Source organism: Chrysoperla carnea, chromosome 1 (genome assembly GCF_905475395.1).
Source record: "Chrysoperla carnea chromosome 1, inChrCarn1.1, whole genome shotgun sequence".
NCBI lineage: Eukaryota > Metazoa > Arthropoda > Insecta > Neuroptera > Chrysopidae > Chrysoperla > Chrysoperla carnea.
In genome coordinates this window covers 8,777,859-8,795,989 of record NC_058337.1, presented here as the reverse complement: position 1 = coordinate 8,795,989, position 18,131 = coordinate 8,777,859, and the positions used below count along the sequence as shown (strand labels likewise).

At 30.7% G+C, this 18,131-nt stretch overlaps 2 protein-coding genes across 2 annotated transcripts; one reads left to right on the top strand and one right to left on the bottom strand.

Moving 5' to 3' along the window:
• Positions 1-1,280: 1,280 nt before the first annotated feature.
• Positions 1,281-3,846, top strand: LOC123290657 (zinc finger protein 501-like). Its single transcript, XM_044870916.1, has one exon. It carries the CDS (start codon positions 1,434-1,436, stop codon positions 2,733-2,735), a length of 1,302 nt encoding a protein of 433 aa, XP_044726851.1. The 5' UTR covers positions 1,281-1,433; the 3' UTR covers positions 2,736-3,846.
• Positions 3,756-17,448, bottom strand: LOC123290650 (WD repeat-containing protein 3). Its single transcript, XM_044870909.1, has 12 exons — positions 17,170-17,448; positions 16,900-17,109; positions 15,584-15,796; positions 13,366-13,512; positions 12,051-12,259; positions 10,719-11,241; positions 9,229-9,462; positions 7,545-7,814; positions 6,642-6,875; positions 6,012-6,178; positions 4,994-5,219; positions 3,756-3,950 (listed from the first exon to the last, which is right to left on the bottom strand). Exons 1-12 carry the CDS (start codon positions 17,338-17,340, stop codon positions 3,792-3,794), a joined length of 2,763 nt encoding a protein of 920 aa, XP_044726844.1. The 5' UTR covers positions 17,341-17,448; the 3' UTR covers positions 3,756-3,791.
• Positions 17,449-18,131: the final 683 nt, after the last annotated feature.

Genomic DNA, 18,131 nt, shown 5'->3' with positions numbered 1-18,131 from the left:
CCAAATGCGTGGGTCGATTTTGATGATTTAGACCTCAATCAATTTGTCTTAACCTTGCAACTGCTACTGAAGATATGGCAATAATAAAAATTCAATATGGCGACCACTAGACGCCATATTGTAAAAAAGCAAACAATAAATGTCGGCGAAGCGAAACTAAAAAGTAAAAAATAAAGATAATATAATGTAGTTACAATTAATGTTATTACAAGGAAACAACTGGAATAGAACAGTTTGCTGCATTAACTTGACTGACACCGACTCCTAAAATAACAATAATTGTAACTACATTATATTATCTTTATTTTTTACTTTTTAGTGCATATTAATTTGTTTTGGAATAGTTTTTTTCTTTTTTTTTTTGAAGCCGGTTTTTTTTCTGTTAAAAGCATTTTTGTTTTAAACTAGTACTTTTTTCTCTGGTTTATCTATGAAATGACACCCATTCTTTTTATACCATGTATATATGAAATATACATAGTATATTAAGTTTCGTCCCAAGTTTGTAACGCTTAAAAATATTGATGCTACGAAAAAAATTTTGGTATAGGTGTTCATAGAATCACCTAATTAATCCATTTCCGGTTGTCCGTCCGTCCGTCCGTCTGTGGACACGATAACTCAAAAACGAAAAAAGATATCGAGCTGAAATTTTTACAGCGTACTCAGGACGTACAAAGTGAGGTCAAGTTCGTAAATGAGCATCATAGGTCAATTGGGTCTTGGGTCCGTAGGACCCATCTTGTAAACCGTTAGAGATAGAACAAAAGTTTAAATGTAAAAAATGTTCCTTATAAAAAAATAAAAAACTTTTGTTTGAAACATTTTTTTTTAAACATCACTGTTTACCCACGAGAGCGTTAATTAAGTGCAAATTTTATAGTATGTATTAATATAGGAATATCAGTTGTCTTTTGTTATTTACGTGACGTCAAAAAACAAACGATTGCGCATCAACACTATGTATTAATATGGGATTATCAGTTATATATGTGTGACATGTATGTTTGTGTAATGTGACAGAGTAAACAACACTGTCTATACATGGTATTTCAACAATTAACTTAGTCAATTGTTTGTTTTCACTTGTCTTAGATCATATATTTTAGTCTTCAAAGATTCCATTATACCTCGGGAAAATGTAATACTAAATCAAAATATTAAAAAAATAAATATTCAACGGACTTAATAAATTAATAAACAAAATGGATTATATTAAAAATGAACTTCCAACCGAATTAACAATTAATAAAATATTAGATGAACGTGATTTGGATAAACAAAAAATTGAAATAAAGGATAAACTATTTGAGGAACACATTAAATTTGAACGGGAATTACAGACAGAAGTAATTATTAAAGGTGAAGTATTAGATAAAAATGATTATAAACAACAAAATCAAATAGAAGAAAAACTATTTGAGAATATTAGTATGAAACACAATCAGTTGGAACATCAATTACACACAGAAGTAATTATTAAAGATGAAATATTCGATGAAAATAATATAAATAAACAACAAAATCAAACAATAGAAAAGCTTTCTGAGGAACAGCAATTACACATAGGCGTTACAATTAAAAATGAAATGTTAAACGAAAGTAATTCAAATAAGAAAAAACAAATCGAGGAGAATTCTTATTCATGTGACGTATGTAATAAAGTATTTAATCATCAAGGTAATTTTCTTCGCCATAAACGAATACATACTGGAGAGAAACCATACACATGTGATTTTTGTGGCAAAAAATTTAACAGACAACATCATTTACGTCTCCATAGAAGAACACATACTGAAGAAAAACCATATTCATGTGATGTTTGTGAAAAAACATTTAACCACGAAAATAGTTTCCATATCCATAAACGAATGCATACTGGAGAGAAACCATATACATGTGACAGTTGTGATAAAACATTTAATAATTATAATAGTTTATACGTTCATAAACGAACACATACCGGAGAAAAGCCTTATTCATGTGACGTATGTGATAAAATATTTAATCAGCGAAGTAATTTAGTTCAACATAAACGCATACATACTGGAGAGAAACCTTATTCATGTGATATTTGTGATAAAACATTTAATAATTTAAGTAGTTTTATTCGCCATAAACGAATCCATACTGGAGAGATAAGTTATTCATGTGATGTATGTGATAAAACGTTTAACCAGCAAACTAATTTAGTTCGTCATCAACGAATACATACTGGAGAGAAACCTTATGCATGTGATATTTGTGATAAACAGTTTAAACAACAAAGTGGTTTAGTGCTTCATAAACGAATCCATAATGGAGAAAAGCCGTATTCATGTGACGTCTGTGATAAAAAATTTAATCTGCCTGGTGTTTTAGTTCAACATAAACGCATACATACTGGAGAGAAACCTTATGCATGTGACGTTTGTGAAAAAACATTTAATAATTATAATAGTTTATACGTTCATAAACGTACTCATAGTAGAGAAAAGCTTTATTCATGTGACGTATGTGATAAAATATTTAATCAGCGAAGTAATTTAGTTCAACATAAACGAATACATACTGGAGAGAAACCTTATTCATGTGATTTTTGTGATAAAACATTTAATTGGAGTAGTGTTTTAATCTACCATAAACGAACCCATACTGGGGAGAAACCTTTTTCAAGTGACGTCTGTGATGAAGCATTTAATAACCAAAATAGTTTACGCATCCATAAACGAAAACATACCGGAGAGAAACCTTAATTCAGAGATGGAGGCGATTACGATACCCGTGGCGCCACGATTTGACAACAGAATATAGTCTAAACTGTTTTGGTTTTCGAGATAAAGAAGTCTAAAAAGAAAAATTGTTGCCATTTAATTCGTCATTTTTGTAATTTAATTCATCATCATTCTAGTTTGTTGCCTTGGAGACAAACAAATTTCACTTTATCAATATTATTACAGTAACTTTATACATTACAGTCTGCATTAAATAGTCCGTGGGACAGTAAATTTCGTGAGTTGCTTCCTTTTGGCGTATCTACCAAACTTCTCATTACGACTTTTTTCGAAAGTGCTGCGTTCTCAAATGAGCAAGATGACGTCATATTTAAACTATCGATCTGAAAAAACGCAGCATGTAATTTGTCGGACATAATGAACACTTGATAACTTTAATAACCATTAAGCAATAAAATATTTTGGTCGACAAAAATGCTGCACCGCTGAGCTTGCGTACGACCTCGAACATTCCGTAATTAGGTATTTTTACCTTTCAATACATACGTAGTTCATTTTTGCTGATTGTTAAATAATTATTAACGTTATCGAGTGATCATAGTGTCCGACAAATTCCCTGGTGCGTTATTTAAGATCGATAGCTTAAATATGACGTCATCGTGCTCATTTGAGAACGCACCGCTTTCGAAAAAAGTCGTAAAGAGAAGGTTGATGGAATCGCCAAAAGGAAATAAAATAAAATAACCGTGATCCAGCATGATCTCTCATTTATTATCCTTCTCAATCATCTTGGAGAGATGGTTCTCACTCTGTATCATCATATCATCAGACAACTTTGATGCTAAAAAAGCAAATTTTTTTTCAGTTAATGTATAGTTCAAGTTATTAGAGGTAAACTGTTATTTCATTTTCTAAAAGCTCCATGTTGACAGCCTTTCAGCTAGGTAAAGGTTTGGAGTAGAGTGGGTAATCCTAAACTAAAGAATAAAGACGCCTGACACAAACGTAAATGAAATTTTAATGATTTATTGATTTATTAACTATACATATACCAAACAAACATTTTATTGAATTAAACTAAGTAATTAATATCCTTTGCTTTCTTCGTTGTCTTTTAGTTTTTGAATTTTTTTCATTCAATTGATTTGTTGCATTTCTAAATAATTGTACACCTTCAGCTTGCTCCAGCTCTCTTTGAAGGTACCATAAATTATGCATATTGTATGCAATAGTATCCTAAATAAATAAAACATGTACTTCAATAACTTCGGCAAACAAATTTAAATCCTTTCGAAATTAAACCAGAAAAAGGCGTTTTTTAACATTAAAAATCGTATCGACCAAATTGAACAAAAACCTAGGACCTCTAAAATATCTCAACTTAAGGTCGACTCACACACATTAGATTTCATACATTTCAGTCACTGTTCTGAATTAGAACTGTCGTTGTCCAGTTTTATGGACCAAGAGGCGACTGCAAATTTCCAGGGTATCTATTATATAGATTAAAATTATCGGTTATGATGGTATTCACGTTTATAAATAATAAGCGCCATGATTGCCTGCATTCCGTATGATTGCAAGAGATAGGGAAGAAATTTCAAAAACCCATGTCAAATTGTTGAGTTCAAAGTGTTATTAAAAATGTGTAACCTAACCATTTGGATGTAACGGGAAGTCAAGGCATCCATTTTTTTGTAAACCGGATAAACTCAAGTACGATTTTCTTGTTACAACATGTACAGTTATGGAAAAATAGTGACTTAAAACTGAAAAAAAGGTTCTGCCACTTGCCAAATAACTTCCATAACGACCGCACAAACGTTACACAATACTGGCAGACATTTCCCCCCTCCCTCTATCGGGCACCGACCATTCTTCGTCCGGCATGTCATCTGTGAATGAGTAGTCGTGTACCTTGAAAATTTGGCCAAATTGTAAAAAAAAAGGTTTCTCCGAGATTATCGATCCCATTAAAACCGTTCTGGTCTCAAATTGTTGCAAATTTAGTCTACTTAAAAATGAATGAAAAATCTTTGATGAAAAACTAGTTCTTCCGGGTCTAATCGACAAAAATTGAAATAATATTTTTTTTGAAACTGACCCAGTCGTCAACTGAGGTCGAAAATTTGGTCCCAACATTGCCTTTACATTACAAACAACATAAAAAAAATAAAAAACCTGATTTGTTGCAGCGTTTACGCCCTTCTCATGTTTAACTTGACTGAATTATATAGAGGTAATTATTATTAAATATTATTTTATTAATATGAACTTACTCGATAATTATGTGCAGCCATAAATAAATTTTTATGTAAGCTTTTTAATGTTTGAATTAATTTTGAACTACTTTGTATGGCATTTGAATGAATTCTAACAAGTACACTGATGATTCGCATTACAAGTTCGATATCATTGTTACAAGTTTTACCGCCAGTTGCTAGTAATTCTAATAATTGGCACACGTTCGTGAATGGTAACAACAGTAGAGATTCTTCTAAATCACTGAAAATATTAAACAAATAATTAATATTTGAGTTAATATGCAGGTAAAATGTTAGTTGCTCCCAATTACGTGTAATCGAGGCCATTAAAACCGAAGTCAATCGAGATTAAAACCGAAAAAGACTAAAAGCTCGGAATTGATAAGTACACCTCCGGTTTTTATGAGACCGGGTGCAAACTGTTCGTATGAGGGTGTAGAAAAAAGTCAGGTTGAACAAAAAGTGTGCTCTTTAAATTTACGCGCGTGAGAGCGCTTACAAGTTAGTAATATCCAATCGTGCTGAAAAATCATGAAAATAGAAAAAAGTATTGAATCTCATATTTTGAACTGTGCTTGAAATTTTTTGTTTTTTTGACATTTGTTCCTAAACCTCGTCGTTACCAAAACATTCGTTATTTTGATAAAAATTTGATACTGACAAAATTAACGATTATTTTGTTGTTATTTTTGCCAGTACCTAAATAAAGTAAACTGGAAACCGGCAAGCATTAATTTCAGTTCCTGTGGTAAATTCATCAGTTTATGTGCTAAATAATCGGGGATACCGTTTTTGAGCTACAAACGGAAATTAAAAAAAAAAAAAATTTTGCTCCCAACTCCCAAATTATTAGTTATTTGACTCTCAAAAGTTATGCACACCTCCTGGGATTGGGGAAACTCGGATTACACGCATTTAGAACTAAATGAAGGTATTAAAATGGATAAATGGATTCTATTTGATTAGCCTAATTTGACCAGTTTTCATATCAAAATGAATAATATTAATAAAATTGAATAAAATAATTGATTACCTAGATCGTATACTTTTAAAAACTGCTACAATAAAATCGTGTACATTGTTTTCAAGTACATTGAACGCTTGCATCATTGGTGGTATTGCTATTGTTGTTCCTGGCGATGATTCTAATTGTTGTTTATAATCCAATGATATTTGTAAACATTCCATTATTAATTCAGCCTAAAATAAATTTAGTCACATCATTGAATGTTTTTACTCGGGAGTCCTCAATAACAGCTCCGATTTTGATGATTTTTTTTCCAAATGATTCTTTTTGTATATTACTTATACCATGTTTATATGAAATATACAAGGTATACTAAGTTTAGTCCCAAGTTTGTAACGCTTAAAAATATTGATGTTACGAAAAAAATTTTGGTATAGGCGTTCATAGAATCACCTAATTAGTCCATTTCAATTGGACATTGTGGCATTGCCTATTCCTCCTCCAGATTATTTCCCCCCTCTGAAAGGTTTCTGATTTTAAATAACATACAAAGAGAATCATTTTGAAAAAAAAAATCATCTAAATCGGAACTGTTTTTGAAACTCCCTAAGAAAAGCTATTTTATGTATTTCTTTATTCGATTAATTATTTATATTTATTTTCATATAAATTAAATTTTTTAATTCAAACGCTCACCCCTTTTTCAGAACCAATTGTTTTCTTAGTAGCGAGAATAACTTGTCCTTTTCCAGGTACAATAGTATCATCGCCTGTTGCTAATTGTTCTTGTTCTTGGAGTTGATGTTCTTCTTCTAATACAATCATCTCGTCTGTACGTTCCCATAATCGTAACGTGAAATCAGATCCACATGATAATACATATTTACCGTTTGGACTAATGGTTAATGCGTTAACTTGTCCAATATGACCCTAAAATTAAAATGAGAGATATAATGAAAACGGTATGGCCATCATTGTTCATATTTTTTGTTCATTGCAATTAATTATAACAAAAATTGAATCGTTCACAGCGAAAACATAGAACGACGACTTTCGATGAAATTTTGCGATTTTCTGTCTCTTTTTACCCGACTTCGCGGCGCAAAGGAGAGGTAAAGTGTTTATCAGTGTTTATATATACATTATATAGACTGATAAACACTTTACATCTCCCTGCTATAAGACTTTATCATTAGATAAAGAGGGACATTGGAGCATGCTATAAGGCTTTATCATTGGCTCGTTCATAGACTTCTTGGACTCAGATTAAGAAAGCCGAATCGCAGAGATCTGATGTTGTGAAACGATTTCATATATTTTTACTTTGTTGTTTTTGTCACGTTGGTATGATTTAAAAACAAAAGTTAATTGAGGGGAAAAATTGCAAGTGTTTGAAACAAGATACTGTCAGATTTCAAACGGTACCAGATAAATTTCTGTGGAATAGTTCTTTTAAGAAAAATACAACAATTTTAAGTCAAAAATGTGTACTGGGCACAGGGGACTCTTGGTCTAGAGGTTTATTTTTAAAAAAAATTTCGAGTGCTTTTGTTTCTTCTGAGTGTATTAAATGATTGAATGATTTATTTGTATTATTACCAATAATGTTGTAATTTGTTGATATGAATCAGCATCCCATTGTTTAATAGACCCATCCCGACTTGATGTAAAGAAGTAATGTGTATTGTTGATGAATTGAACAGCAGTAACTGAATCATTATGAGCAAACAAAGATTTATGACAATCACCAAAGTCCAGACCCCATATTTTAACATTTCTATCAGCTGATCCACTTACAATTATATTTGAATCATACGATATGTCCATACATAGAATTGGTAATTTATGTCCATATAATGTAAGATAAAACTATAAAACATAAAAATAAATTAATTAATAACAATAATAGTAGATTAAGTAATTGTTTAAATATTCTGCTTATGCATATACTTGTATATAAATGTTTAGTTTTATGAGTAAAAAATTTCAAACGATAAATAACAAAGTCGAATCTCGTAAATAATACATTAGATAAAAAAATCTGCAAAATTATTTGAATATTAATTCAATGTTGAATTGTCGTCTGTAGTTATTTGGGCACCGTAAGATAATATAAAAGGCAGATATTCTAATACTGACATGAATGATGGAAAATTTGTCCAGCGTTTGACATATTAACTGCCAACTAAAATACTTGCATGCTAAGTCCCATAATACAAATAATAAATATTTTTATTATATTTTATAGATATATTCTTAATACTGAAAACAAGTAAATTAGTAATGTAATTTAAAAAAGGTTGTTATAATATTATAATATTATTGCAAAAATCTAAATAATTTATTTGCGAACAGTCTTTGTAGAACCGTTGCACCGTTATATCTTTAGCAAGAATACGAAGCCGTAAGGAAATGAATTTTCCCAAAACTTTCTCGCGTATTTTGTGGCATTCATCAAAGATAAGTGAGTGTTTAACAGCTTCCGGAATATTTCTTGTGAAAAGCTCAATAACATTCTGTAGATGCAATAATTATTTTCCATAGCTAGTGAAAACTTATTACATCTGTGCAGTCAGAACTTGCATTCGATAACGGTAATGGAGAATTAATTGCTCTTTCACAAACTTCGCAATCATAGAGCGAAAAAAATACTGCCCAGTCACAAAGATAATTCAGTCCGTATTTTTAAATTTCTGTTAATTCACAATTATCAGGTATTTCGATGATATATTGTGTTTCATCAACTAAACAATGAAGGTTTTTTTGACTCAGAAATTCGAATATATTATTGTTATTATCATATATATTCGAATATTAGAATATACGTTTATCAATCTAATGTTAATTTTTTTAGTCGCTAATTAATTATTAAAAAATATATTTATTATTATGGGAGCTAGTATGGAAGTACTTTAGTTGACAGCCAGTTAGTATGCTGGACACACTCGTGGCTGTGCAACCGCATGGACGATTGGAATACCTGTCTTTATATTATCTTAGGGCACCGTAAACAAGTTTATGAAACAAATACTTCAAACAAAATTTGTTCGTTTTTCAAAAGATCATTTTTTGTATTTAAACATTTCTTCTACCCCTGCTTGTTTTTGTTTTTAAGTTATTCTGTTCACAGACAGAAATGAACTAATAAGGTATACTGTGTGCAATAAAAAAACCCATATTATAGTATGTATATGTGTAATCAACTCAATCGATTAGGTAAAAGATGACGCACCCTGTATTCAGGATATAAATATAATTAATTTAAATAAAATAAATTGAATACCTTTAATGTATCTATAAAAAATATTTTAACTGTTGAATCCAATAAAGCTACTGCAATAAATTTATTATTTGATGACATTTTGATGGCTAAAACAGTTTCTTCCAATTTTAATGTTTTTGTGTGTAACAATGAAAGCACTTTAGTGTTAGTTTTGTTACAGCTCTCTTCATCATCTATTAATTGATAATTCCAAAATTTTAAAGTGCAATCACCAGCCCCAGTCACACAACCTCTCTGTAAAAAAAATAATATAGTTTTAAAAAAAAATGTAGTCTAGTCTTAGAGATGGTATAAGGTCGACTAAACTTTCAACTACCTATCTTTAATAATAGGAGAAAATGGGCACCAAAGTTTTGTCCTAATTTGCGCGTTCACGGGTAAACAGTGACGTTTACGAAAAAATATTTCAAATAAAAGTTGTTTATTTTTTTATATAAGTTTAACATTTTTTTGTATTAAAACTTTTGTTCTATCTCTAACGGTTTACAAGATGAGGTATTTGGACGGTTTTATCCAATTTTCGGAAAAATGGCTGAAGATATCAAAATTTTGATTCTACATTTTTTTTAAGGAAAAAAATTTCCGACAATTTTTGGTTGAAACTATTTTTCATAAAGTTAATGGTTTATGAGATAATGGCCGAAAATTGTTATTTTGTATATACAAAGCGTTAATTAACGCAACCCTAACACTTCTGAGATTGCGCGTTAGAAGGGTCTTAAACTAGATGTTAAAACCTTCCATTTTTTTTTTTTTTTTTGCTTTTAAATAAATTCATAAAATCTCTTATTTTCAGTTACTTTTAACGGCCTAGAGGATCAACTTTCTAATTTAAAGTGTTATTCTATCTCTTACTTTTTAGGATATAAATTGACTATGTAAGCAACCTGGAGAACTAGGTCAAGTCTGATATAAGGTATTTCCAGCATGCACTTGTCGACAGATTTGGCCTATTTTTTTCATAAACTCAGAATAATGTTAGCTGTGAGATCCCGAAGTTGCAAAACTTTTGGTCGTTTAGATCGCGAGATAATCAGCTGCAAAGTTCATGATTTCCACATTCAAAGCATGTAAAACTCACTGTCACAGTTGAAAGGAATGTTTTTAGAATAAGTAAATAAAAGATTTTAGATATTAATTTTCATTTTCGAGATATTAATTTTAACGTAAATTGGAAAAAATTGGAAACATAGGCATAATTATCTCGTGTTTTAAACGGTCAAAATTTCTGAAACTTTTTTGATTTAATACTAAGCCCTATTAAGTTTTAATAGGGCTAAAAAATTTTACCATAGCTTTTTTTTTATCGGTTAACTATAAAACGAGCTATTAGCCATAATAGATTAAAATGGTCCACGCTGTGTACTTTTGTTATATTTATTTCGAAAATTATGTTTTGTAGAAAGTTGGAATCATCTGGCGAAACTGTCGGGTAAGGACTAGTAATTCAGATACATAAAATAGATATATTAAATATGAATAATATTTACCAAATCTGGAGTGACACATATTGACCATAATTCTTTGTCATGCGCTGGAATATCTTCTAAAATATCACCCACAGATATATCAATGATAAGTAGATGTCCATTTTTTAATCCAATCAGAGCATGTCGATCACCAGGCACAAAACACACACATAAAACATAATCTTGCGTGTAAACAGTTCGTAAACATGTTTGTGATGTTTGATTCCATACTTTGATGGAATCACCACTCCCCGACAACATGGCTAAATCATCTGAGCTAAAGTCTACACTTCTGATTTCTGTTTGATGTCCGTGATGTCCACCAATTTGTCGCAAACATTTGGGTTCAGCATCTACATGTTGATTCAAAGAACTATAACTGTACAAAGCCACACTATTCTTATTTAAAACTGTTGAAATTCGTATCTCTCCACCTGCACCTAATATTACACCCACTGATTTTGCTTTTTCCATTAATTTTACAGATTTCAGTCTACGAACTTGATCTTTTAAGGTGATCTGTTCTGTTGACGTTGTTTGTTGACTATAATTAAAGTAAAACATAATAAATATTTGGATATGATTCTGGCGTGAATAATTTTCCAATGGCTATATTTATTTTTTTTGAATTGCTCCTGTTCTTACTACTAGTACAGCAAAATTAAATAAAATATCATGGTAAGAAAGAAAAAATTAATGCCAATTTTAATACTTGCAAGGAAAATTTATAAAAATTAAAAAATCACCAACTAATTTTTCGGGTACGGAACCTCTAAACTCGCACTTGAAACATAGCTAAGAACACTCTCCATTAAATTACCTTTCAAACGGAAAAAAAAAATCAAAATTGGTTCATCCGTTTAAGCGCTATGATGCCATAGACAAACAGCTACAGAGAAACACATAGCGACCAAACTTATAACACCCCTTTTTTTGGTTCGGGGGTTAAAAATATGAATAGCAACATAGTGTTCACGAGAGGAAAGAAAAAATTTAGTATATATTTTATTAGTAGTTCTGTATCAAATATTCTTTCTAAGATATTTGATTTTGTAAGAAAATCTATTACACTGGTTTTCCTTTAGAAATCTTTAAAAATATTTCAAATTTCTATCTTCAATGGTTTTGCCCACAACTTTTTCTGTCGGTTTGAACTTTAAGTATATAGCTTTATAATTTAGGACTAAACTTAGCATACCTTGATATATTTCATATATACATGGTATACTTATCTTCAGGGGGTTAAAATGCTTATAGAAAACTTGCGTGGATACATCAAAATAATGTTGCCATAAGGAAGCTATTCGCGCCAGAATTAATACCTAATTAATTTGTTTGAATTTCATTATTTACATTGATTGTTGATCTGCACTACGTTCTTTCTTTAAACGTTTCTTCACTCTAGTTTGAACTTGTTGATCGTCACAGAACATAAACAATTCTATTTGGTGATCCAAACCGTGTGTAGCTAGTATTTGTCCGTTTGAATCACTTCTCAATGATACAACACGGCCCTTGCCTGCGCGCAAAATTGAGCCAACGTAGCTACAATTAACAGGCAACTGAAATTAAAAACAATCAATGTTAATTAAAATATGGATGAATTGCGTGTCGTGCATTCATAAACATAGGGTAGCAATAAGTTAAATCTTAAAACAAAAAATTGAAGCACTTTCAATCACTTACGAAAAACTGCAGTAATCGAGAGGCAAGGTGCCACAGATCGGATTTGATTCCCGGTTACAGTATTTTTCGCAGCCTTTCTATTCGTTTAAATGAAAATATATAATGTACGTTAATCTACTTAAGTTTTAATATGGCGGTATGAGTTTTAACACCAGTTTTACGAACATTTTTTTATTCAGGATGGACCATTTTAATCTATTATTGCTAAAAGCTCGTTTTGTAGTTAACCAATAAAAATATAACGTAAACAAAAGTTGCAGAGTTTGGCGGGGAACATCATGTCCTGACATTAAATTCGACCTAGTTCTCTGGGTTGCCTTAACAGTTAATTTAGATCCTAAAACGTAAGAGATAGAATAAAACTTTAAATTAGAAAGTTAGGCGGACTGCACCGCCACCAAATTAGCAAAGAGTAACATTTATAATAAGAGTAATCACGACTAGCTAATTCTTACTGATGATGACTACTTGGTAGTCGAAATACGTATTTATAAAATACAAAAAATACAATAAATTTATTTGTAGTTAGCATGTTTTCTTTGGTTTAAATGCAATAATGACATATTTTTAAGTCGCATTTAATTCGAAAGCTAACGATTTTCGAAAAAATATGATTAAATTAAAAGATTGGTTTTCTAATAAGGATCAACTTTCTAATTTAAAGTGTTATTCTATCTCTTACTTTTTAGGATCTAAATTGACTATTAAAGCAACCCGGAGAACTAGATCAAATCTGAAGTCAGAACATAATGGCCCCACCCCTCCCCCATCAAACTATGCAACTTTTCTTTGAATTATTTTTTGAATGACTAACAACAAAACGAGCTATTAGCAATAATATATTAAAATTTTCCACTCTGTATACCCATCCCAACAGCAGCAGCACTTTCCACTCATAAACGAAAACATACACTCTTTTCTAAACAACTTAAAAATAAGTTGGGACTTATAAATATTCTTTTGATACTTTTATATCACTTACATCATCATTAGTATTTATATCTGTGCCTTCTTGTTGTCCAATGCCAACATCATCGTCATTCAATTTTAATTGCCAGACTCGTAGTTCTGCATCACTACATCCACTTACCAAATACTGTTCATTTTTTAGTAATGAAATATCCCATACCTACAATAAAATTAATATTATCATACGATTACTTAAACTAAGAAATGATTCCGGATTAACGCTAAAAGGTTGAAATTCTACGGGATCCAGCTCAAAATGTTCGTATGAGTCTGTAGAACAAAGTCATATTGATTAGAAAGTGTACTTTAACCATGTGCGCGCACGCGATCGTAGAAGTTTATCCAAGGTAATAGGGTACTTGCGGTAGTTGGGTTTAGGTGTTCATAGAATCACCTAATTAGTCCATTTCCGGTTGTCTGTCTGTCAACACGATAACTCAAAAACGAAGAGAAATATCAAGATGAAATTCTAGTAGCGTACCCAGGACGCAAAAAGTGAGGTCGAGTTCGTAAATGAGCAACATAGGTCAATTGGAACTTGACCTATGGGTCCGTAGGACCCATCTTGTAAACCGTTAGAGATAGAACAAAAGTTAAAATGTGAAAAATGTTCCTTATAAAAAATAAACAACTTTCGTTTGAAACATTTTTTTGTAAACATCACTGTTTACCCACGAGGGCGCTTATTATATCAGTTTGTGTGTGGCTATTTAACAGTGGATATCCTTTTTTATTTACGTGACGACAAAAAACAAACGATTGCTTCATCAACACAGTCTATACATGGTATTTCAACAATTAACTCAGTCAATTGTTTGTTTTCACTTGTTTTTATACCATGTATATATGAAATATACATAGTATTATAAGTTTAGTCCCAAGTTTGTAACGCCTAAAAATATTGATGCTACAAAAAAAAAATTGGTATAGGTGTTCATAAAATCACCTAATTAATCCATTTCCGGTTGTCCGTCCGTCCGTCCGGCCGTCCGTCTGTGGTCACGATTACTCAAAAACGAAAAGAGATATCAAGCTGAAATTTTTACAGCGTGCTTAGGACGTAAAAAGTGAGGTCAAGTTCGTAAATGAGCAACATGGGTCAATTGGATCATGGGTCCGTAGGACCCATCTTGTAAACCGTTAGAGATAGAACAAAAGTTTAAATGTAAAAAATGTTGCTTATAAAAAAATATAAAACTTTTGTTTGAAACATTTTTTTGTAAACATCACTGTTTACCCACGAGGGCGTTAAATAGGTGCAAATTTTATAGTATGTATTTAATATAGGAATATTAAAGTGAATATCTTTTGTTATTTACGTGACGTCAAAAAACAAACAATTGCGCATCAACACTTGCGCATTATATGAGAATATCAGTTAAATATGTCAGATATGTATGTATGTGAAATGTTATCATGAGAAATGAGTTATGTATGTGAAATGAGTTATCAACACTGCCTATACATGGTATTTCAACAATTAACTCAGTCAATTGTTTGTTTTATCTTGTTTTTTACTATTTTTTACTATTTTTTAAGGTAAGATATTCAATAATTTTGTAAAATAACAATTTGTATATGTATAGTCTTTTTGTAGAACCTAAACAGAATCCAAAACTAGTCGTAAATAAAAATTTGTTTAAAAAATATTCAACGACTTTCATTTTCAACCTGTATATATAAGTTTGGTATTTTGAGGCGCTTTAAAGATCAAAGGCTTGAACCGATTTTAATGATTATTACGTTAATCGATTTGTCTATTTAATAGCTGTTCAATGATACCCGACTTGACTTGCGTCTGGTGGTCGCCATATTGAATTTTTATTATTGCCATTTCTTCAGTAGCACTCGCCAGGTTGTGACAAATCCATTACGCCACAATAGTTAATTTCAACAATATCAAATATTCATATAAATTGGGTGTTTTTTCCATCACTTGTATCTCAAAAACTGTGAGTTTTAGGAAAAATACTTCTAATAGCCCAAAATATAAAACCATTGGCTGTTTTCTCAAATTTCATGATTTTTCAGTAGAATTAGCTTGGGTGTACTTCTAAGCGCACACTCATGCTAAAAGCACATTTTCTAATCAATATGACTTTGTTCTTCACACTCATGCGAACATTTTGATCTGGGTCCCATAAAAAATCATATTGATCCATAGAATTGCAACCTTAAACGGTTCATTTTCTACAGTATTTGTTACATTTGTAAAAAATTTGTATCCTAACCTCAGTTTTATGAGCTGTTAATGTTTGAAAACAATGATTGGTTTGTAGATCCCAAAACTTAATAAAAGTGTCTTTGGATGCACTTATTAATACATTTACATATTTATTATTACGTTTACGCATGAAGATTATTTGAGTGATTTGATCTTTATGGCCTGATAATCTACATACTCCAGCATCAGCAACACTATCCCAAATTATTATCTCATTGTCCTAAAAGAAAACAGATAAAAATACAATAAATATATTTAGTCAATTAATTTAGCAAGAATTTCGTAAACGCACGATTGGATTGGTCACAAAATTATTGTAAAACTTTTATATATTACAATGAAACTAAATATATCTAAAAAGAAAAAATTAATGCATCTTTGAAATTTTTCACAGTTGTTTATAAGGTTGTAAACCACTTCGTAAATGAAATTCGACCTTTCAGAGGCGTACGTAACCCCCTTTTGGGGGGTGTAATTAGGGGGCGGGGTTAATCAGTTTTTTACAAATTACAAAAAAACTATGCATCAAATAAAAAAAAAAGTACAATTAAAAGTTCTAGCTGAAGTATTTGTGCACATTTTCGTTTTTTGAACTTTAAATGGAATTTTTTGCTCATTCAATCAAATGAAAAAATTTCCACCCTGTAAACCGTTAGAGAAAGAACAAAAATTAGAATGTAAAAGTTATTTCTTTAAAAAAAATTAACAACTTTTATTTGAGTCATTCTGTTTACTCGTGAGGGCAAAAGTTAACTTCAACTGATGGTTTTGCGAAACAGTCTAGAAAAACAACAACAACAAAATTCCACAAAATACTTGCAAAAACTTCGAAATTTTTGAAGACGCCCTCACGGGTAAAAAGGGATGTTTAGAAAAAAATGTATAAATATATATCAAAAATAACTTTTACATTTAAACTTTTATTTTATCACTAACGATTTACAAGATGGTTTTTCGATTTCTGTCGAAACTATTTAGTTTCTAAATTATGTCCAGGACAAATAGCTTATTACGACCTCGAGACACAAAGTTGGATTTCTTGGCATATGTGAAGAAAAATTTATTTGACATACACCAGGAAATCTAACTTTCTGGTCTAGCGTCGAACAACTGACTTTTCAATTTCTTCTATACGAATCAGTAATTAAAATGGTGGTTTCTATTTGAAATTTTTAAGTTGTTATCCATAGGATCTTAGATGATAATTCAAATATGCTCAGTAAATAGAATTTTTAGCCACATAAAATAGAAAATAAGTACAAAACTTTTGTGACCATTCGGAACTGGACCGTTTCAGAAGTTTTAAAATAGTGGTTATATTACTTTTGCACCAGATGCTATCCTATGTCCTTCGGAATCAAAACCAATAGCAGTTATTTGATTTCTATGTCCACTAAAATTATTCACAACTTCCCCTGAATTCAAATCAAAGATTTTGAGTAGTCCATCGGAATAGCCAACAGCTAAATGGTTTGTACTTGATACAAACACGATGCAAGATGCAGCTGCATGATCTCCATTAAAAACTTGTACCTACAGAATGTCGTAAAATTTGAACTAAAATAAAATTATGTATAATGTTATAATGAATACCTTCTCAGCTAGTTTCATATCCCATATGAAGACATGTTGGGCTGCTCCAACAGCCACATATCTACCTTCTTGATGATTGTACGTAATAAATGCATGATTACATTGTGGACTTGCTATTATATTAAAGGTTCCTGCTGCGGCATATCTTAAATATTGTTTTGTTAAACCCATTTTTAATAAATTTAATCATAACATTCACCGATTATATATATAAATAGTCGGGGTAAAAACAAATAACACTACTAACACCAAGTACCATTTACAAAATAGTATCACACGTGTGAGTGTTTATAATTACAATATTGTTTAACATAACCTACAATTTTTAAAAGTCACTTGTAGCGTTTGTAAAAGATTGCGTTCAAAAAATGTCCTTGTGAACAAATGTAAAATAAAAGATGTGCTCTTAACCAATTCAACACCTTGGCCAGAAATAGGGTATTCTACTAAGTTTGAAAAAGTTCTTCAAAATGTTGATTTTCCTAATAAAAAGCCACAAAAAAATATATTTCGGCAAAATAACATTTTCGCAAGAACTCTTTTAGGCATTTTGGTGACGTAATATTGGTAAAAACAACTGTCGTGTATGTAATTATTGTATGTATAAATAAAGTTGATGGTAACATAGCCTACAAATACTATGAATGCCATCAAAAAATTAGTAATTAATGCATATTATTTTTGAATATATGATGTACATCATGTGGTGGCTCGTGTTTTAGGCCACGTGATATACATATTAAAAATTAGGACTTTTAATTTTAATATAATAAAACAATAATGTGCTTTTATGATTCAAAATCAGAATATTTAACTATATTTCTACATAAATTTTAATTTTTATCAAATTGCATAATTTATTTTTCACTACCAAAAGTACCCTAATAGGGTTATTACTGAGCGAATCAGAATCACCACTTTTTTCATATGCCTTTTCATCATGTTATAAGCGCAAGTGCAGA